Source organism: Micropterus dolomieu, linkage group LG05 (genome assembly GCF_021292245.1).
Source record: "Micropterus dolomieu isolate WLL.071019.BEF.003 ecotype Adirondacks linkage group LG05, ASM2129224v1, whole genome shotgun sequence".
Lineage (NCBI taxonomy): Eukaryota > Metazoa > Chordata > Actinopteri > Centrarchiformes > Centrarchidae > Micropterus > Micropterus dolomieu.
The window spans coordinates 477,427-500,705 of NC_060154.1; the positions used below are offsets into that span (position 1 = coordinate 477,427).

Consider the following 23,279-nt stretch of genomic DNA (forward strand, 5'->3'; position numbering starts at 1 on the left):
GCTAACATGTTGATGTTTAGCAGGTATAATCTTTACCATGTGCACCATCTTAGTTTAGCACGTTGGTATGTTTAATAATTGCTTATTGGCACTAAACACAAACTACAGCTGAGGCTGATTGGCTCATACACAAGTTTATGGATGCTGAGACATTTCCTTATCCTTATGGTGACGCTAGAGGAAAAGTCAGTAGGATGTAGGATTCATCGTCTGGAAAACATAAATGTCTCCCACATGTTTTTGTGCTAATCTTTTCAGTAAATGTTGAGAGATTTTACTGGATAAATGAAACCTTTGACCTGCATGTACCAAATTACAACAGACTGACCAACTGACATTGCCATGCAAAGAACTGTGGCTAAAAACAATGACCTAATAGAGGCTAGAAAGCTCTGTAGAGCGGCAAAATTGGTGATAATTCACCAGTGGGTTTGTGACGCAGCGCTCATACAAAGAAATATTGATTAGTGGAGCTTGTGACCATTTCAGTGCCATAAAAATGTTTTACCAGAAAAGTTCTCTTCCCAGCGTACACGTCTCTAAAACAACATTTAGGCTATCAAAGGATAGGATAAAGCTGACACGGTTTCACCAGTGTGAATGGAATCAGAAGACATCATAAAGACCAGGGACATAGATACATCCTCTTTCCAGGGTGAGAGATGAATGAGCACAGTATATATCAACAGCTAGAGAGAAAAGAGAAGCCGTTAATCCTTCCTGTGCCAGTAAAGGACGCAGGACGAGTCAGCTGGTTAGTGTCACAGCACACTGTTGCTGGAGATGTTCAGCCTCCGGTGTGTCAACATGGTTCCTCGAACATACTGCTGCGGTTCTCTTGTCTGTACTCAGAAGTGGAAAGTAACTAAGATGGAGATGGATACTGATTTTATATTTAGCATGAGGTGATGTCAAAGTATTCAAGAGTTGCCAAACACTTAAGAAATGAATGAATATAGATTTAGAAGATAGAGTGCAAAACCTTTTTATGTTTCTCTTTCCGTCACTTTTTCCTTTCCTGTTTAAAAAAAAAGTATAATTATTTTACATTAATTATGGCGCTCTAATCCTGTTTATATGTTAATTCTGTCTGTGTTCATGTAATTTCTTTATTGTAAAGCATTTCTTGTATAGTTTTCACCTGCAAACAAAACCGAACTCCAATCTTCTTTACAATTAGTACTTTTACTTTCATACTTGTAAGCACATTTTGATGCCAATTCTTCTAACAAAAAATAAACTTGTAATAGTATTTTTTACAGTGTTACTTTGTTCTTCTAACTTACTTGAAGGTTTGATGTATAATCATTGACATACTAAGTGGTGCAAGAAGTTTAACTTAAGTAGAAGTAAAAAAAATCACTAAACAAAACATTACAAGTAAAAATCCTGCGTTCATCTTAAGTAGAAGTACAAATGTATTCGCAGCTACATATTCTTAAAGTAAAAGTATGCTTTAGGTGGCAGCGTTATATGATTGATTTGTTACTGCTGATGCATCAACGTGTAAGCAGCATTTTAATGTAGCTGATCAAGGTGCAGCTAATTTGGGTAGTTTATCTTTGACAGTTGATCATTTTAAAATAATGTGAAATCTTGATAGACGTTACTATTAAATATCTGCCAGAAACATGTAGTTGAGTTAAACATACAATATTTCTAAAAAGTAGCATCCAATGAAAATACTCAATTACTTAAACACAGTAATTGTAACAGTACAGTATCATTTTCCATGTTACAGTGAGATGTGATCTAGTTCTGGTTGTCCGAAAGCAAGATACACGTAAACTAAAAGTCTCATCTGACCTTCATCTTTCTTGGGTTTCTCCATTTTTTTTTTTGTGTGTGTGTGGGGTTTTACATAAAAAAAATTTACTTGACCTCAACTGTTCTTAGAAAACTTGTTAAAATAGTTAAACTTTCTCAAAGTCAATCTGCCTTTCATCACAAGCCACACCGCATGATTCAGATTGTCCACTGACCATTTTATTGAAAAAGGAACAATATAATATCATGTACAATAATAATTATAATAATATTAATACAAAATCTGTACATTCCGTTGTTTTGCAGTACATTTGGAAGACTGATACAAAATAACTGCAACAGGGAGGGAGGTATTTACACATGTAGGATGTATGGAGCCTAGTGGCCTTCTGTCTTCCGTTCTTTTTAAAAAAAAACGATACAGGATATAAATTTGTATTGATGCAAACTCTTGTGCAGTACACCTTCATATGCCGGGGTTACAGTACATTTGGCTTTGAGCTACGCTTCATCAAATCTAGTAAAACAAAAACATTACGACAGAGAATGAAAACTCGAGTAGTGTTCTGTAGTCTGCAAAAAGGGAAAGCGGCATTGAAAATGTTAAACTTGGAGATTTGATATTTTTGCAGTTTTGTTGTTGTTTTTCAAACTCCAATCATAACACTGTATCAGATTCAGACATCAAACAGGAGATCTAGATCTTTCAGCACATACCACTTTGTATTTTATAACCTTTAAAGCAGGTTTGGCTTCAAAAATCTCCTTTTTGAGTGGGCCATTAACTGAATTATTAGTTCAGCAAACACTGCAGACCTTGTGATTCTTCTTTACTGTTAAGCCTTTGCCACTTTTGTTGATTTACACATCTTCACTTTCCCCATTTGACTTTGACATTAAGGCTTGATGAAGTGGCTCAAGATAAAGATGATCAAAGGGAAAAAAAAAAATGTACACACATTCTTGAAAAACAAACCTTATTAAAACATCCTAAACGTTCTACTTCTCTGTACCAAATCTAAGCAGGTGTTGTCTTTAAGAAACATATAACTATGATAATAATACTCTTTGGCATTTTTTATCAACCGTAAAAAAAAAAGACAAAAAGAAGCAACATCATAGCAGCACTTTTAAGAACATTCAGATTCTCATATTACCCCGGTCTCTGTTTAAATTAATGATTTTTCTGTCAGTTTGATGTCCTTAATACTACCCTGCTCTATCTCTTGACATGAGCAGGCATGTTTCTATCAGTCTGACCAGCAATGAACGGTCTCTCAGATCAATAACTGCAAAGGTTAAAGGAGAAGAGCAGAAAAATCAGTGCTGTCAAGTCAGAAGTTGCTACAAGTCATTTGACATTCGTTGCATAAAAGTTTTTGGTGCATTTTTTTTTATTAGAGTTCTGTGATGTCTTCTATGAGACCAGCTCATGAACAAATACTCGTACCTTCTTTGTTCCAGACATCTACCTTCCGTGTACTCTTTGGTTCTACGAGAATGTTGAACTTCCACTATTTTCTAGCAGCACTTGAGAACATATTCTAACTACAAAAACCACCTTTCTAAAAGTGTCTTGTTCATGCCGGACAGAGAAATTGAGACATGCCTGCAACTTTCAAGTCATCTCAACAACATCCTTCCTCTCTGTCACCTTGCAGTCACCAGACACTGAGCACACATTCATGGGGACTTGATGGAGAATTCTTCCTGCAATATGCACGTTTCATAGTGCTGTGTTTTGTCATACTGTGTGTAGTCAAAGTTCAAGCAGACTCTTACATACAAAGTCCCAAACCTTGCCGCTTCCCACAGCAGTACCGTTTGGCTTGTCCTCTACCCAAGGCCCAGCTCGGCTGGTTGTGCCTTTTAGAGCAGTGAGGTGGTTTTAGAAAATCTCTCACTTCAGGTCTGAACAGTCATATTTCTGATTCTCGTCTCAGAGGCCGGAGGTCTAGTGGCACAGTGGCTTGGCTGTGTTCAGTCTCTGAGATGTTGTCTGTCTGGGTGCCGTCGGGCCCAACGCTGCCCCCGTTCCCCTCGTCCGTGTCCTCCTTGTTCTCCAGTGCCATCTCGTTTTCGTAGCAGAAAGAGTTGGAGTTTGAGAGAAGGTATTTTTTCTCTGCAAAGTCTCTGGCGCTGCACAACGGGGTGCTCGGAACCTCGTATGTCTTATGGAAGAGGGAATAGTCCACTTTGTAGTAGTTTTTCTCCTCAGAGAGGACTGCCGCGAACCGGTGGCCCCAAAGAATCTCGCTGGCGACATAGGAGCTGCGACATTGCGTTGTCATGGCAGTCGCCTCAACCATCCCCTCCAGGATGACCACGATTTCAAAGTCTGAGTTCTCCAGGTCCTGCTTGCTCATGTCGTAGAAGGGGCTGCCCTCATCAATCTCGTGGACGATGGTGATGGGGGAGACCAGAAAGATGCGGTCGACTCCACTATCAAAGCCCACATTTATGTCCATTTGGTCAAGCGGGATGAACTCCCCCTCTGCTGTCGTTCGGGATTTCAGAAGTTGCGCCCTCACATGGGCCTCAACCAGGTGGCTCTTCCTTAAGTTGCCCACACGCCACATTAGGCAGAGCTTGTTGTCCCTCATGGCCACTGTGGCATTATGGCTGAAAACCAAAGTTTCATTCCGTTTCTTGGGCTTTGCCATCTTTGCCATGACAGCGCCAATGATGAAGGCATCGATAATGCAGCCCACGATACTTTGGAAAACCACCATGAAGACAGCGACAGGGCACTCGTCTGTCACGTATCTGTAGCCGTAGCCAATAGTAGTTTGAGTCTCAATGGAGAACAGGAATGCAGCGGTGAAGCTGCTCACATTAGAGACGCATTTCTGGGCATCATTTTCTAAGTCCCCGTGGAAAATTGCCACCAGCCAGAAGACGCAACCGAAGAACAGCCAAGACAGGAGAAAGGCGAGGCAGAAGATGATGAACATCCACCTCCAGCGGATGTCCACGCACGTAGTGAAGATGTCAGCCAAGTACCGCTGACCTTTCTCGCTCACGTTGATGAACTGCACGTTGCAGTGACCGTCTTTCTTTACAAATCTGCTTTGCGGATGGTGCCTCGTATGCACCTTGCCCTTGCCATTCCCGTAGCCGTTGGGTACTGCCATAGTGGCAAGCTTCATGCCGTCCTCTTCTGATGACACAATGCTGTAACGGTTGGCTCGCACGCTTCCCATCACCTCAGTCTGGGAGGGCTGTGCTGCTTCTGCTTTGGAAAACAGTCTGAGTTTCTGGAAAAAGCGTTGGAGAAACAGTTTTGAAACAGATTTGGGGGACCAACTCTGAGAGGAAATGGTGGCGAAATGAGGCGGGCTGAAGGGACTCTTCAGCCTCACTGGCCCCTAGATGGAGTGCAACAATAGGTGGATGAAGTGGTTACTCCTCTTTCATCAGCTGACTGGACCTCATCGAATTCATCTGCTACAAGAAAACAAAGACAGAAGACGTCTGTTAGTCAAACTAGTTTCATATAGATCAGAAACTTTATAACAAATATACTACTATAAAATTATTTTCAGGGCATTTAAAGACAACCTTGTTAAAAAAAAACTTCAGAATTGATAACTTCATCAGTGGTCAGACGTGCTTGGAGTCAGTGAAAAACGATCAAAAAATGTATGCCCAGGGTCAGCAAAGCTCGTCTGCCTGTGCCAACAATATTTCATCCAGTTATGACAAACAACAACAGTGATCTAACCCTGATCTAACATTTCACCTTTCACTGAGAGAGGCCACCCCATTATTGGTCATTTACAAAATCGACTTGTTTTTCTTGGCTGCTTGATCATTTCTTGCTGGATTGTGGGTTACAGCATTTCTACAGGATCCCATGGACTGATGGTTTTGCACTACTGATGGATCAAGTTTAAACCGTGTGTGTTATTAAAGCATATAATTTTTCTTACTGTCATCTTTTTAACAATGCAAGCTTGTTTATCACATTACTTTCAAATGTATCTCTCGTTGTTCAGTGGTGCATTATTAATGCACATTTTCACATGTTATAACTCAAAATTAGGAAAGATGGAAGATGTTGTGCATGTGCAGCTTAATTTGAAGCAGTTCTGTTTTCAGCACCCATCCTCTAGAAACTAAAAATCCAAATTATAATCATAGATGGCACTTTCTGTGATGAAACAGTTAAAATATAAATCATGTCTGCCTCGTAGGTTTAGTGAACCTGCTCTGTTGTAAAGAAGCTTTTAGGGAAAGTGTGAGCTCTGTCTTTGGCTGTGCCGAAGAGATGCACAGCTTGTTGACTCTCAGAGAGCCCTGAGGGATTCTTCTCTCTGCTGCACTGAGGCTGTCCTGAGAGGATTCTCCTGGCGCAACTGAAACACTACTCATTAGTTTTGGCTGTCCAAGCAACACATTAAATCGACCTGCTGCAGCTCTCTTCGGTCTCTTTTTTTAAAAAATTTTTGTTAGGATGGATTTCTCTTTGAGGCACGAGTAAAAAATGAGGATCTTAGAGTGAAAACTAGAAAGTTATTCAGGCACAGACAGTATCACATACACAGATTAAACCACTATGATATGACCACAGCTGCAAGTCATACTGTAGTTTCATATCTGCAAATAGTACAACTGGCTGATGCAATTGTCTTTGAGGTTTTTACATAAAATTGCATATTTGTAGTAAGTTCCAAAACATCTATAGAATATCCAAGTAGCATCTAATGTATATGCACTGCTGATCCTTATTACCAAGGATGCTGTATTGCTAAGCAATCTTTTCTCAGATGGTGGCTCATATGTAAACATTTCAAAAAACAATGCAGCAGGTTTTCTTTTTCATAAGATTAATTGTATTCAGCAAATTCTATACTTTTTTCATATTAATTGGACAAAGTCATTTTAGCAACACAAACAAAAATTATTCCAGTTGTTATTATATTATTACTTACATAGTCTTTTGTTTTTAAACAGTATAATGAAATAGTATCTGACAGTTGTGAGGCAGGCAGAGCTGCTCTCAGAATGCACCAAATGCCAGCGACAAATGTTAACAGGTGCGGGGGAAAAAGGAGCTGACTTCTGATGCAATCATCCACACACACCCCTCAGACTGAGAGACACATGTACGTTTCATTGCCACCTTAGAGCATCAGAAATCAGGAGTAATCTTAAAATCCTAAGTTAAGAAGCGAGAAGAAAGATAAAGTAAAAATATTGGTGGGTCTTGTGACAGTTTTGGTAGCAGGAGTCACGCGTAAAAAGCCAGGAAGTCGGTGCGTCATGGAGAATTATCACAACTTAATATGAGCGGTTGTTTATAAAAAAAAATAACGGTACTGGCATGCATAAATCACTTAAGGGCATCACATCTCATTTAAAAGCACAATAGGAGTTGTTCTATAAAACACTAGCTCGAACTCGAGTTTTCTCTACCTGTTGCTCATTTGTGGACCGGTTGGGTTCAGCTTGCTGAAATATAATCCAGTCGTTTTTGGCCTCCGTTATCCTCGTCGTCGTTTCCGCGCGCTTGTTATTTGTTTTGCCCTAAAAAGATCAAGTGTAACTTCCCTCGCATCTCTGGAGGACCGGTCTCGATAATGTGCCTCGCGATGAGTTCCCCCAAAGCGTTTTTAACAACACGCACCGGGGACGGAACCGCCCCCCCGCTCAGCGCCCGACCAATGGAGAGAGGAGGGGAGCGCACACTGTGAAACAGGCCAATTAAACTTTGTTTTGTGTAATTTTGTGTTCTTAATCAATGCGACTAATGTGTACAGAACAGGACATCGAATGGAGAGCAATTGCATTTGACCGACGGCACTAAAATCTCAAAGGGGTTAAATAAAAATAGGTAGTGATGGTTCAAAAGCTGACATATCAACAAAACAAAAATATCAGACAAGCATCAATCTTGTTTTTTTTTCTTATGACTTCAATCTGTACTAGATTTATAACAAAGGCACAGGTTACATGATTTATACACTTAGGTGGTCCGGCTATGCAAAAAGTTCAAATTGCCATAATAAATAAAACAAATGATCAACAACTTTATTACATGGGGAAGAAAACATTTAGTCCAGAGTATAAAATTTTTTTTAACTCTTCTTACATTCTGCAGAGACATTAAAATCTTCAAAAAACAGTAAAATCTGGTCTTGTTACCACCTGCTGCAACAGTGTGTAGCCCAACAGTCCATCATCCGCATTTTTGTGATATCCGTTGTTTTTATAGATTTTATTTTTTAAGGTGGGTATGGAAAATGTGTTCTGTCGGAAAGAATGACTCACTCAATAAAGGCCTACATGCCTGTATTATGATATGACTGTCTTTCTCCACTGAGCTATCAAGTTGCTTCGGATGTTTAGACTATGCATCAGTTGCCCCATAATTTTAGGTCAGGCTGTAACCGTGTTGTCTTAAAGCCACTGACTAAATCATTCTTCCTGCTTACTAATTCATGATAAACATTAACCCACAACTAGATGCTTTCCAAAAGGCTTTTGAACTGCTTGTCTTTTCCCTGTAAGTCTTATTTTTAGTTCTGGTTATTTATAGCAGCACATATATTTAGCCCAAACCACCTGTGTCAGTGAACTGTGCACGTTGTGTGTGTTTGCTTTCCATGCCCAATTTCCAGCAATAAAGACAGCGATGCATGCAGCAGCCAGTGCTGCGTGTGGACCACAAGGTGGAGAGCTGGAGACTGGAATTAACCAGTGATTGCCTCCCACACACAAAGCTCTGTAATGTGAGCAAGTAGCAGACAGCAGCACAAGACGGAGGGGGCAGGAGAGCACTCAGTGTGAACTTTTCATGCAACTTATGTCACTGCAGCAACAGCATTAAGCTGAAGTGTTGAAAACATTAAATGACACAAAAAAATGAAACACAGTAAATAATTCTAAAACTCCACAACAAATGTTTCTTCGTTCAATCTCAGCACCCGGTTATTTTTTAGTATTCTCTTTTTCTAAACTCACTTCTCAACCTATGCATTGTCTATTTCGGACAAGTCCTCCAACCCAAACGACCAGTTGACCCTTCGCTAAACCACGCCCCCAACCACAGCGCAGCATAGGACTCGCTCTAACTCAGGTTCGACACTTCATGGCTGCGCTCCATTGACTCTAATGCAAAAGGAGTCGTTTTCCTGCTTTCTTTTGCTGTATTTTTCCAAGATACGGTCAAACGCTGTTCCTGGGGCACTTGTAATAATTACAGTCACTACCCAGAGAGGTTGAAAGGAGAAGTACAAAAACCTAAAACAAATCCAGAAAAATGTTGGCTGCGGATTGATCCTAATGTGATGTTAGTTAGCTAACACTAGCTAACTTACTACTGAATGTAATGTTATCCATCCCTGGAGCTTTTACCGTTTAATGATTGTAATAGTGACCCACCCAGCTTTACAGGAACAGTGCTAATCCTTAATATTGATGTCCTTTTTCCTCAGTCATCAGGTGATGCGGTGGTTCACTGTGTATCGGCGGGCTATATCTTCTGTCTTTATTTTTTTCACGTCAGTTGGACAGCCTGAATAGCACCTTCAAATGTATAATGCAAACCTTTCTGTCTCCTTTCCGAGATAGCTTTTTTCATTTTTCCAAAAAAGTAGACAATATCTCTTCAGGGAGTGCAGTAATAGACACGTGGCAGCGCCGTGATAAATCTGACGAGTCCAACAGTTTGTCGGACTTAGCAGTAGCACTCAACAAAATCTACTTTTTCTTCTTTTCAACCTAAACGTGTGACCCCGGTGTGTCTGAAGACCCTCAAACTATGAGGAAAAACTCTCTTTTCCTACTGCTCAGTCTTTCAGTAAATGGTTGTGCAAACACGCCATTTTGAATTTGGCTCCATTCTTGACGTCAAGTGTGGAAATGGCAAAGGACCCCCTCCAGCCCTTCACAGTAGACGGCGCAAGTAAAGCTGTCTATCCATCAGCAAAACTTGAGGCAGAGCAGACAGGGAGCATCAGAGGGAAACACTGGAAATAACTTTTCAATGAAATCTGATACAGTTTCACCAAGATCAGTGAATAAAGTTGTGTATTTGTACATTAATCCGTGAGGCCTAGTCTCACATAGCCAGCTCTATCTCCACCACAGACTGTATAGAAAAAGGTCTCCACAGGATTCAGCAGCTGTGCCAGCTAGTTGCTGCCCCTGGGAGGCTTCCATAAAGTTGGCCAATCAGAAGAAAGTGGGTTTTTATGGCGGGAGGACTTAAAGTGACAGGAGCTAACAGTGTGTTCAGATCATAGACTGTATAAAACAAGTGGACGTAGTTATCGTGACGTTAGGCCACCACCATGTTGATTTTTTGCAACCAGTAACACCGTACGTGACCATAATTTGATGTGACGGTGGAGCTAACGGCCGTGTGTGGACCTAGCTAGCTTGGTTAGCTAGGTGCATCTGTAATTCACGTAACTGTCATTGTAACTGGGATGCAAATTTTTTCTAGTGAACAACAGGTTTAAAACTAAATGTACTCGCCAGAGAAAGTGAACAGCCAACTCCTAATAAGCGTTTTCAACGGCGCTGGTTAAATTTACACAGTGCCGTGGGTACACGTCACTCTAACCTGATTGACCGGTCACCATGGTAACGACTTGTCAATCACAGATTTTCCCGCCCTAAAGCCTACTCTGATTTAAGGCCTTTTCACACGGGAAGCGATTTACGCCTCTTATAATTAATTTTCAATGAGAGGCGAGCGTGTAGGAAGGGTGTGTGGGCGTGTTCACGTGAAACTGTTGCAGTCGTGCACGTCTCACACATACGCCCGCCCCTGCCAGAGTTGAATTGTCGGCAGAGCCTCCCCGCAAAACTAGATGAAGGCCTGTCCGGTAAAGTTATGTATAATTTTAACTTAAGTTAAATAGGCTACAGCTGTTTAGCGCACAGAAGCCGTTGCCATGGTTACTATGCACAGTGCGCCTGCCGTTTACTCGCGGAGCGCTTGTCTCCTTGTCTGTTCACATGAGAGGCGCAGAGAGACCCCGCGGGGCCAAGCGACTACGCAGGCGCCGTGACGCTTCCCTTGTGAAAAGGCCATTATTGTCTATTTTCCTCTAAATGGGACCATAATGTACTAAATGAACATTGTGCTGTATTAAAGAAGACATTAAATTAGTGACTGAGACCATAAAGTCATTAGCAAAGTGTTTACTGAGGTAATAAATCAGAAGTAGGGTCATTTTACAAGGCTAGCTGTATTCAGTCTTTGTGCTAAGCTAAGCAAACCCACTGCTGGCTGTAGCCTCATATTTAACTATTCATCTCAAAACAAGCTTTGCTACAAGCTTCGAAACGTGAAGTCAGCTGCTTCTACATAAAGCCTGAGGCCAAAAGCTGGTCATTGCTAGCATGAAGGCATCCAGGTGAAATTTAATAATAATTTACCCGATAGACTGAAAATCTGTGGCACGGATTTTTGTGTTATTTTGGTGGCTGACATTTCAATATCACATGGATTTCAGAAACTTTCCAACTTACTGGGGATCAGGCCTCTCTGCAAAATCTGTAACTAGATGCTGAAAAAAGGACTGGCCAGTGGGATAGCGAGTGAATTTAGTAAGCGATTAGCTGACATGGAAACTTCTTAGGACTATTTGTTTGGCTATGGCTGCAGCCTCTTACTCTAAACATATTTATTTATTTCCTTTCTGATTCAGAAAATGTCATCCCCATTGTAGTATTTTTGTCAGATAAAGACTCAGATTTCAGTGTTGCACTTTTAAATTGGCCAAGCCGGATTCAGGGCTGTCACTTTTTGCTGGAGTGGAACTTTTTCTTTCACATTTGTCCTGACCTGACTTCACCCAGTAGACTTAAACAGCTCTGCTGTGTGGGCAATATAGTTTTTTTTTCCCCGTACAGGCCTGATATATTTCTTTATATTTTATTTACCAGCTTTCTTTTATTTCAATTCCTTTATACTTTGATGTGTAATGTGACTCGGGGATTAATTAAGTATTTCTGATTCTCATAACCGGCACCTTTTACCTTGCTGTACCACGGTTAACCTCTTGCGTAGTGCCAGCAGAAGGTCGTGGTTGTTCGAGGGTTTCACTACCCACATCCCTGTTGAAAGAAGCATTATGTGGTCTGTATGGCTCAGGTAGAAATACAGGCATCACAGTAAATCAAAACTGTCATGATCTCTCATGTCTGACTGGTGCCTGAATAACATCATGAGCTTTGGATTGATCTATTTTGGATAGATGATAAAAAGAAGACATGCTTTTAATAGGATTACACAGTGATGCAAATCAAAGCAGCACATTTTTAAAGCAGCATCTGGTTACTTTTGACTGTCTGGTTACTTGACATCAAAGTGACTTTCCCGATCAGAGCTTTTGTTCTTGGACAAGAACCATGATACATCTCACAGATACATATTAATACAAGAAGTGAAGATGCAAACCAGACATTTAAACATCACTTTATTGAATCCTGCTTGATGACACTGTTTCAACAAAATTAGTATACATTTGTTTAGTCTGTTACAACAGATCCTCATATTCTTCATGTTCATAAAAGATTTGAGGATGTAAAATATTGTTTGTCATTTACAAAAATCTAAGACAATATGAAAGGTTTGAACTGGTTATGAATATCTTTACTTATTACACAAATGGGATTCCACCACCACAAAAATAAAGAAAACTTAACATTTTACATTTGTTCTATATAAAGTTTGACTCATATTAGGGAAATACTTGTAGTCACCCCTATGATTTCTGTTCATTTATATCAGCAGTAGACTTAATATTTGCATCAAAAATATGTTCCAGTAGTGCGTCAAAGTGATCTAACATAAAGAATAAAATGAAACCTTTTTACATAAGTGCCATGCACACTCTAAAGTGTGGTCTAATTGTATTTTATTTTCACATAATATCAAGGACCATTAGGTACACATGATCTTCCTCAGCTGATTGCCCAGTAGTGTTCCAGTAGTGTCAGTACAAACATTCAAATTTCTATTTCTCTTAACATTTTAAAGGTGGGGTCTGCGATTCTGGAGGAAGAGTTCTGATAGTTCAACTCGACAGCCAAACAAATACACCCCTCCCTTCAGTGCTCCTTCAGAAGCTCCGCCCCTTAACTTCCTTGATGCACAGTGCCAAGTTGACACTGTCTGTGCCAAATCCATACTGCCTGCCGGATCCATTCTGCACACGCGCAAAAGTGGTTCACAAAGTGGTCAAAGAAGGTTATCGCAAATCTGTCTATTCAAAATGATCCAACTAAATATCAATAACAAAATGCCCGAGGGCGTCTCATACCGACGTTGAAGGGTACCTTTTGCATCAATTAACGCTTTCTCAGCCTTGAAAGCATCAGTATTTGATGGACTGAGATGACAACAGACAACAACACATGAGTAATTATGAACAGGCACAATTGTGGTAACCTTCTTTGATGGACAGGACCACTTTTGATCATGTGCAGAAAGGGATCCGGCAGGCAGTACGGATTGGGTACATACAGACACTACCAACTGGGCAATATGGCAGAATCCAATAGAGATTCGCTGAATTGGACAAAAAGTGCATTGGATTGCATTAGAACCACTGACCCTACTTATCATCCTTGGTGTCCTCACCCTATAGAGACCTAATTTATTAAAACTATACTTCTCTCTGTACGTTATAGGTTTTGTATTCTTTGTTATTGTATTTAAATGTTTAAAGTGACACTCCACCAACTATTTATTTTTTGTGTATCAAACCTGCCTGTAGGCTGAAGAGGTGGCTGTTTTGTAGTGTCAATGCTCGAAGAGCACAGCTGCTGGGATCAGCTCTCATATCCTCACATAAGTTTGTAAATTTGCCCTCCCTGGGGGTTGCAACGGATCACAAAACTTACGGATTGGATTGTCATTTTGAGTCACGGATCGGATCATTTTTCAAATCAGAAAAAAAAAGTTAGGTTAAATTAATTTTTAAAGGCTCTGCTTTGGCTGTGATGTAGAATCCTCTGTCTGTACTCACCACTCTGTAGTTTCTCTTTCAATCTGATTGGTTAGACGTCACGAGTAATAGCCTATCAACAATGAAGGTTGCTATGCCACAGATGGGCAAAGAGACCAGCATCGCCGGTAAGCGAGCGGAGCTGTGTGTCAAAGGGAAGGCAGGTATTTACCTTTAGATATTACTGAAGCGGCAATAAACATCACAATCTTATGATTTATTTCTATGGTGACAACTATGCCCTGTGTCCCAGTTACATCACTGAAAATGCCCAAAGTCACAGCCAACAGGGTTTCAAATCAGCTGCTTTTAAATTAGTCTCTCGACCGTGCTGAACACGGATCAACTACCATCCGTTACACCACTAGTGCCCGTTCATTCATCAGTCTGAATTCCTTTTGTGGTTGTGATGCTGTACTTCACAATATAACCGTTGTCACTGTGACCATGTTAGCATGCTGACGTCAGCATGTGGTTCAAAGCACTGCTTTTCCTAAGTACAGCCTCACAGTGCTACTAGTGTGGCTGTAGACTCTTAATGTTGATAAACTATGACGGTTGAATATTTGTAAATGAGATTTTGTAGCATCCAGTATTCATTTTTAGCAGTGGTTTCTTTGATGCTTTTATATTTCTTGACTGGTAAGGTCATTTGGCAGAGTCGGAGTGTCTTGATGTTGATTGTCTGCTTGAGATGTTGAACAAGTTGGTTCAGGGTGAGTGTCATTCACAAGTTCCACAGTTACCATTGGGGGTTTCAGAAGATTTTCCTGATGATTTTGCTGCTGTGACCCTGCAGAGGGGAGTGGGTAAGATCTAGGTGAATGTTGTGGACACGGCCGCAGCTGCTTCTTGTGTTCGTACTCCTCGGTGCTGACCTCAGGTACATGCACCTTAGTGGTGTGATTGAACAAGATGTAATCCACCTTGTAGTGCCTCCTGCTGACCCTGATCATCTCCTGGAACAGCTGACCCCAGAGGATTTCATCTGGAGTGTACGAGGTTCGGGTCTGATGCAGCATACCTGTGGAGTCGTCCGTGTAGGTAAAAGACACCACAAGCTCAAAGTCTGCTTTCCGCAGATCTACCAAGCTCATCTTGTACAGTGGGCTGCTGGGCTCTATCCTGTGGACGATGGTGGTAGGTGTGACGAGGACGATGTCCCTCTGCTGGATGACCAGATCTTCAAAGATCACGTCTGTATTTCCTGTGGCATGCGCCACGGAACGGACAATGTGTGCATGAGCCGTCCCCTCCACCAGGTGGTTTCTGCGGAAGTCCCCGACTCTCCAGGAAAGACACAAGTAGCCGTCACGAAGATTGATGACGGCGCAGTTGCTGAAACCCACCGTCTGCGCCCTCTTTCGGGCCGAGGCCATTTTGGCGACAACAATTCCGATGACAAATGTGTCGATGAAGCAGCTGATGACATCTTGTACAGTGACTACGATAATGGCTGTCATGCAGTTCTCCGACATTCCTCTGAAACCGTAGCCAATGGTTGTTTGAGTTTCAAGCGAGAAGAGGAAAGCAGCTGTGAAGCTGCGCACCTCGTACACACAGACGTCATTTGTGTGTTTTTTCATGTCACCATGAGCCAGAGCGATGACCCAGTAGAGGATGCCGAAGAAGAGCCAGGACAGGATGTAAGACAGGGCAAAGATGAGGAACATCACCCTCCATCTGATCTCCACCAATGTGGTGAAGATGTCTGTCACAAACAGCAGCCACTCCTCTGGAACATGGCGGAACACGACTTTACAGCTGCCTTCTTTGCGTATGTAGCGGTATTTCTTTGGTCCATTCTGAGTCTTCACACAGTCTTCGGTGGGGCTCACCGATGAATATTGTTTATGCATCTTTCAGAGTCTGTAGGGAAGATAGCAAAGAGTGTTTAACAATTTTGTTCGGTTTGGTTCGGTTCACCGAAATGCAAATTCTTTGCAGAAGCCGAAACGGAATATAATGAAAAATTTGCCGAACACTGAAAAAGTACACATTCTTTCTTTTTTTTAGCGTTTTGCATAAATTAATCAAAATGTTCTTTTTCCTCAGTGTTTCCCACAGGATTTGAAGAGGCTATGGTTAGTGTGTCCGAGGCCCAAGAGGGTCCAGTAAAGTAAATTACAGATGTTGTTGTTGTATCCTCGCACTAAATTCATCAAGTCCGACCCAATTTGATAAATAATGTTGTATGTGGTTCTTGTATCACGTAACATGAAGCATTCACAGCCTCTCTTACGGTAGGACTCTCATACTGCAACACTTGTCAGAGAAACTGAGAGGATAAAGTCGCTAACCTGGCTGTCAGCTCGCTTTGGGCCGTTTCAGTTACAATAAAGACTTGAATACGTGTGCACTCCAAATTTAGGTGCGGCTAGCTTAATCGCCTTCTCACAAATTTTTCTCACAATATTTTCACCCGATTTAATTTTGGTGGCTGAACATTCGGTGCATCCCTAGCAAATACCAGGTTTAAGTTAAAGCCACTGTGTAGGATTTTATGTGCTCATAGACAGCATTGGTGTCTGCCACATGGTATTTTTTCATACTACTGCTGGGGGGCGCTATAGTTGGAAAGCTTTCAAATACACATGGTGTATTGCTTTAACTATTGACAAAAAAATTACCTCACCCTATAGTTTGATATTAAAAGGACATATGTCCAAGAGCATTGTTTTATTTGGTATTTTTGTCTATTTCAGAGATTTAGGTCTGGAAGGCCCGACATGGTGCCCAAACTTAGGTTTTAGGTGTAAACCGATCCCTGACCGAGTCCCCAATCTGTAACTGTCTAACATGTGTCAATTTGGAGAGCTTTGTTGTTTTGTGGTTCCACTGACCCAAAACATCGAGAGAAGGTCATTAGAGTAATGCAGGTCATGACAGCAGGAGTAGACGGGCAACTGTGCAAACGAGACCAAACAGCTATTGAAAGCTGTCTGATCTCTGACCCACATGAGGATGTAGGAGTTCATGTGCAACACAAATCTGACACAGAAATCCTAATTTTATTGTGCCTATATGTGAGCTTCTGTACCAATTAAAATGAGAATTGTAGAAATACCTATTTATTTATTTTTCCATATACCTCTTAAAGCAAAATTAAGTCACAGAATAGGACATGTATGGACCACAGCCAGTATGTGTGTTACAGCTCTTTTTCATTGAGTCCACTCCTGATTCTATTGAGTGCATGTGTTTCCACAGCTGGAAAAGAAATCTGTGGCTAAAACAAGCAGTAGAATAGATGCAAATCTTTATTATATTTGAAAATATAAATACAGTACTGCATAATGTTTTGATGCTGCAACTTCTACATAGATCATTCAAGATACTCCCAAAGGACTTTCCCTGTTGCTCTGATACAGAAAACAGCCATTCACCTTAACCGGTCTTGCCAATTTTCCGACTCTTTTTTTCCCCCAGCCGCTATTGTTGGAGGAAACAATTAACAGCAGAGTCTTCCATGTATCAAAAACATTGGCTGATCACTGGAAATCTCCAACCTCTTGCTCTGCTTCCTGTATCATCTAATATAAATACATAATGAGCAGCACTTTGTTGACAGCAAGAACAGTAAGAAAAAAATCACTGAAGGGGAAAACAGAGTATTTTGTTGCTGGCTTTTATTTCGTTTCTCTTTTCTGTTATGGGTTATACTTATAATTTCATTCACATGTTTTCTTTCATATTTTGTCTACCATTTATATTTTTTGCTTTGGAGGTCTATTTTTAAGAAAGCAATCTGGGAATGTTTACCATTTTCTTTTTCCTGCCTCTTTGTACTATGTCAATACATTTAATCATTATGGGGCAGTTGCCTGGAGAAACAAAACCCACTGCAACCGTCCTTGCTTGGGCTGCTATTTTTCTTCCTGGTTCTGATGTGCCACCTAAGGTGCAACTTGTACCTGTACTCCACAGATCACTAGCCGTTTTTAATGCATCTCTGCTGATGGATTTGACCAAATTTGTTCAGAGGCCATAGTGTAATAAGCATATTAAATTAAGCCTTAGCTGATTAAAACAGGTAAAATTCTGTAAAAGCATCAAATGGTACAGATACTGAAGACATTTTGCAATTTAATTCTGATAAAAGAAAATGTGTTTAGTGACAGGGGTCTGTTGTTGTGCCGCAGTAGGATGTCTTTTGCCCCAGTAACGTTAAACTCTTTGTAAACATACAACAATGTTTCCATGCAAAGGTTTGCTGTTGTCCAAAGCAATGGCCCAAGACCTGTTTTTTTTTTTTTTCTCTGGGTGGAGGTCAAAAACTGTCAGAGGGCCAATAAAGGAAGCGCCACAGGAGTGAACTGGTCTAAGTTAACAGGGGAAAAATGAATGTGGAAACTGGAATAATGTCATGGTGCGATCACGGGCAGAGGAAGGATCAATCACAGCCAAACCACTGAGAGCATCCTCTACGCCCAAAACAAATGGGGTTTGAATCACCGCTATCTGACTGAGAGAACTGGGCTCCAGTCACAGACTCCACTTTCTCCTGGCTACAGCGAATGAACCCATTGCCAGACTATGGAGCTCACTCTATGAGGTCATAGAAATAACGTCCTATTAGCTTCCCATAATCCTTCCCTAAGTACCCTGATATGGACGAAAGGAGAAAAACGCAGCATCCTACTGAAAAACCAAGAGACACTGTTTCATTCATAGGTTATCAGTCTAAACACAAACCTCTGTCATTTTTAGGAGAATAAAAAGTGCAGCGGTTATCTGTACTTCCTCAGTAGCACTATACAGGTGTTTAAAAAGCTGCTGTTTGATTAAACTTGTTACTTTCTTGCTGCTTTTCTCTGATTTTACATCTTTAAATGGTTGCGTCTCATTTATTTAAGTACCAGAGCTGCAAAGATTAGTTAATTGTCAGAAAATGATTTTGCTGCATTTTTCATTATCAGTCTGTCGTTTAAGTCATTTTTGGCTCCACTTTGGTGCCGGTCAAACTGGAATATCTACTGGATGGACTGCCATTAAATTTGCACAGACGTTTGTGGCCCTCAGATGATGAATCCTAATGACTTTGGTCATTTCCAGACTTTTCCTCTGGCATCACAAGGATGCTGACATTTGTGGTTTTGAATTAAATATCTCCACTCTCAATTTTTGGATGAGCAGTGAACTTTTGTACAGACATTTTACCAAGTTTCTTAGCTGCGAGGATTCGCTGCTTTTCTTTCATAAATGAAACTGTTGGTTTAAATGTAAATGCTCCGTACTTGTATAGCGCCTTTCTAGTCTTTTCGACCACTCAAAGCGCTTTTACACTACATCTGCATTCACCAGTCATACACATTCATACACTAAGCTTAAGTGCTCAAACGGAAAGTAACATTCACACACACTCATACACTGGCGAAACAGCCGCCAGGGGCAATTCGGGGTTCAGTATCTTGCCCAAGGACACTTCGACACGCAACCAGGGGGAGCCGGGGACTGAACCGCCTACCTTCCGATTAACGAAACGAAATTATTGAAAGATATTGAGGAGATTAGTTCATAATGAAAATAAACGTTGCAGCCCTACTATTTACTAATTGCTTATAGGCCTAATACATGAAATATGAAGACAGAAATATATAAAACCATGATTTAGTAGATCATTAAATTGTGTATTGATATATTTTACTTGCACTATAATAATAAAATGCAAAATTATGTATAAATATTTATAAAGTTGATCATATCTCATAAATCAGTTGTGGAGCTACTGTTCATCCAGTAGTTCTTCTGTGCTAAGGGCTGAAATGTTATCTTCCTGCATTGTAGAGTCAGGACTAATGAGGTATAATGAAGATGAATGCTCAGCCAATTCATGGAGACACTCAGACAAAACTGAAATAAATAAAGTCTGAAACCTTTAAGTATCTTAACACAGGCATACAAGTTAAATTAGGATACCCTCATCTTGTTTCATGTGGTTACCTAACTAAACCTCAAAATACACAATTAATCCAATATTAATTCTGCATTTTTTAACGTGATGTAACTGTTGTCAGAGCGATTTTGGCTATAATAGCATCTGGAGTATCGGGCCATGAAAAGACTTTTTAATCAACCCTGAATGTTTTTTAAATGTTTCAAGATTCTGAGGAGGAATTTCCACCACACACTAGTTTTCTTAATACACTGTATACTACTGTAATATATTGGATTATTTTATTTTTCAAGGAAATGGACAGTCATGCTAAATGCAAAATATCCCGAACATTAAATAGTTCTGCTACTGCTAAGTTATTTGCATTTTTAGTGTATCATGTGGTTTTTACCCACTGAGCAGTGCATTTCAGAAAGCCCTGACAGTTCCCCGTGTTGTGTTGACCCACTAGGTTGAGCTGTTTTCTCCACATTTTGTCTGCCCACAACCTGAAACATGCAGCTCTGTGTACAAAACAAGTTCACACAGAACAACCACTTACAACCAAAACACATCCTGACCTTTGGCATAAAGTTTCCACTGCACTTTCCTTGAACACAGCTATGAAACTTCATCTTTTTGAGGTTTGAATCATTGTTTTTCACAATAACAATATCTAAGACTGTCCTTTTGTATTCTAAAGTTAGAATACAGGCCCGTCATCCACTGCTGACAATAGGAATCGAGGGCTGAACTCTGGAAACAACTTGGGCAATTGGCTTGTTTCCTCTCCTGCTCAGGGCACTTACAACTCCATTACATGCTCACTTACTGCAAATGACATTGTGCCACCCATCTGTGGTTCACTGGAACAGAACAGTGTACACGGGTGGCTACTCCTAGCTCTGCCCCGGGGCTTTCTGCCACCTCTAATGACCTTCAAAACCTCAACACTGCAATATAGTTCCATCTTAACAAGTTACTTACAGAAGCTTCTCACTAGCTTGTCAAATGAACCGTGACCAGACTGTTTGGCAGCCGGGTCGAGATCACGCCACCCGTTTCAGGAATTTTTCTAAAAACAAGTGTCAAATCTGTTGACATTGATCTTCACTGGAATTTCTCCTCATGTTTAGCAGTTTGTTTAAAATGCCGTGTAAAGGCCAGGGGGGCTGAGACTTCCTAAGACGTTTTTTACATAATCAAGTCAGGAGTTGTCAAATTTTAGCCGTCTGTTCCTGAAGGTTAATGGTTTATCCAAGCTTCAAAGTGCCAAGTGGACCATAGCACATGTTTGGTTTTGTTTTGCTTCATCAGAAATAGCTTAACCTTGATTTTAAAGAGGATGCACATGAAAAGAGATGCAGGATTTTAACCTGTGAGTTGTAGATTTCTATCATGGATTCAGTGTTTATTCCTGTGTCTGAACAGGGTTTATGACCTGTGCTACTGAATTTAAAGGAGTAATTTGTTGGTGTATACCTGTGTCAGGTCAGCAGTCAGTTTTGATTTTCCTTAGTGACTGCTACTAAATGATTTCTTTTTAAGACCGACATGTCCTTCAGTTACCAGCCTTGCATGATTCGATCAATAGTCTCATATTTATGAAACAGTCAAGCTTGTTGTGTCAGCAGCGATGCCGCCTCACACAGTCACATCTTATTCTTCTTTAGAGAACACTTCTTTAAAAAAAAAAAAATCTAATTACGTCTAACAAATTTCGAATTCATATAAATTATTTACTCATAATTTTACAAATGTGTTTGTGCCAGTGTTTGTTTGTAATACATGCCACATCATCTCATGACTGTTTTCTGCTCAAATTTCATTGTGAAACAGGATCACAAACATTAGTTATCACCTTGGTCACATCTTGTTTTGCATTTTAACCATTCAGGCATTGTATTACTGCTTTTAATACTGCAGCTCAGATTACTGATTGTTCTGCTGTGCACAACATTTACTTGCTTACTCAGAATTTTTGGCAAATGAAGTTTATCATTCATTAGCCAGCGTAGTACTTTTGTCTATTGAAGAACATGCAATTAATATTTTCCAGTAAAAAGTGGAAAAAAAAAAAAAATTCATATACCCTTTTAGGTCATCTCCAGATTTGACTTTGAAAAGTCTGACATTGACATATCTGATCAAAATAAGTGTAACAGAAACAGCAGATTTCACAGATCAATTCCTACCTTTTTGTCAAAATAAATGCTGAACCAGTTGGAGGAATGTGTGTGAGCTCTCCCAAGTCAACTGCTGGAATGACCTAGCCTAGTTGTCACTGCAAAAACTAAAGATTAACACCTCCCTTCAGCACCACATGGTATCATGCAGACAGGTGAGTGTTTTTTATTTCTGAATGTGTGTCTGTGCAGGTAAATGTGAATATGCATGAGAATATGCAATAACCCTGTTTTTGAAAGACTTGACAAAAAAATCCCTTCTTCGCACCTTGAAACTCCTTAGAGACCTTAACTCATAAACCTCTGCCTCTCCCACTTTAATAACTACTTTGAAACCAAACTCCATTCATTATCCAGAGCAAAACACCTAACTCAGGTTTCAAACATGGAAATCTATTGACTGCCTGTGCTTGGTATAGAGAAAAGGCTCGCAGGTGTTATCATTTTGTGATAAATGGGTCGTATTTCTTATGTACCCACAAACAGATCTGGGACAATGGAAATGGGAGATTGCTGTCATTCCAATGCAATTTTTCCATCCTGGTGTTGTTAATGTTTATTGTATGAATAGCGCGTAGGTGACAGTGTGGTGGAAGGGTGTTCTTTGCCTTTAACTATACCTGTCATTTGAACTGGCCCCACTTTCTCAGTACACACTGTAGCTAAAAAGATGGTGAATGGATTAATAAAAGGAGGCCCGGTACACTAACTTGGTTTAATTAGAGGAACACTATAGTGTGAAACATGATCACAAACATTACTTATCACCGTGACCACATTATGGCCACATTGCTTTTTAACCATTTAGGCATTACATTAGGGCTAAACCAATTCATCGATTTAAATTGATGACTAAAATGCATCGATGTAAAGTCTTTGCATCGAGGCTTCGTTTAATCCATATAACTATACAGCGCACTGTTTCGCAGGGACATTTATTACTGTTGCACATCGCGCTTACATTTACATTTAGTCATTTGGCAGACGCTTTTATCCAAAGCGACTTACATTTGAGGAACAACATACAAGCATCAACAGAGCATCAACTACAGATCTACAACTGACAATACATACTAGTAAGAGCAGCAATAAGTACTAGTAAGAGCTCATAGTACATATCACATCAATGGGGTAAATACCAAGGGAAGGAAGTAAGAGTTAACAAAAAGTGCAATCAATACAAGATCATTGTAGGGGATAGAAGAAGAAGAAGAAGAAGAAGAAGAGGAGCACAAGTGTATGTTAGAGGTTAGGAGTTAGAGGTGTTATAAGAGGAAGTGTTCTCGGAAGAGATGAGTTTTCAAGAGCTTCTTGAAGTTACAGAGGGACGCCCCTGCTCTGATGGCGTGTGGTAGCTCGTTCCATCATCGTGGTGTCACAGATGAGAACAGGGACTGGGATTGCTTTGTGTGAAGGGATGGCAGAGCCAGGCGGCGTTCGTTGGAGGAGCGTAGCGGCCGAGAAGGAACGTAAGTTTGTATT

General features: G+C 40.5%; 2 protein-coding genes across 2 annotated transcripts; both read right to left on the reverse strand.

Moving 5' to 3' along the window:
• Positions 1 to 1,964: 1,964 nt before the first annotated feature.
• On the reverse strand, positions 1,965 to 7,334 carry kcnj2a (potassium inwardly rectifying channel subfamily J member 2a). Its single transcript, XM_046050518.1, has 2 exons — positions 7,186 to 7,334; positions 1,965 to 5,214 (listed from the first exon to the last, which is right to left on the reverse strand). The coding sequence occupies exon 2, from the start codon at positions 4,968 to 4,970 to the stop codon at positions 3,687 to 3,689; it is 1,284 nt and encodes a 427-aa protein (XP_045906474.1). The 5' UTR covers positions 4,971 to 5,214; positions 7,186 to 7,334; the 3' UTR covers positions 1,965 to 3,686.
• Positions 7,335 to 14,362: 7,028 nt separating this feature from the next.
• Positions 14,363 to 15,595, reverse strand: kcnj16 (potassium inwardly rectifying channel subfamily J member 16). The gene has a single exon (XM_046050513.1). The coding sequence runs from the start codon at positions 15,593 to 15,595 to the stop codon at positions 14,363 to 14,365; it is 1,233 nt and encodes a 410-aa protein (XP_045906469.1).
• Positions 15,596 to 23,279: the final 7,684 nt, after the last annotated feature.

Excerpts from the sequence above, each read along its gene's own strand:
- kcnj2a (XM_046050518.1), bottom strand. The coding sequence starts at position 4,970 with ATGGGAAGCGTGCGAGCCAACCGTTACAGCATTGTGTCATCAGAAGAG.
- kcnj16 (XM_046050513.1), bottom strand. The coding sequence starts at position 15,595 with ATGCATAAACAATATTCATCGGTGAGCCCCACCGAAGACTGTGTGAAG.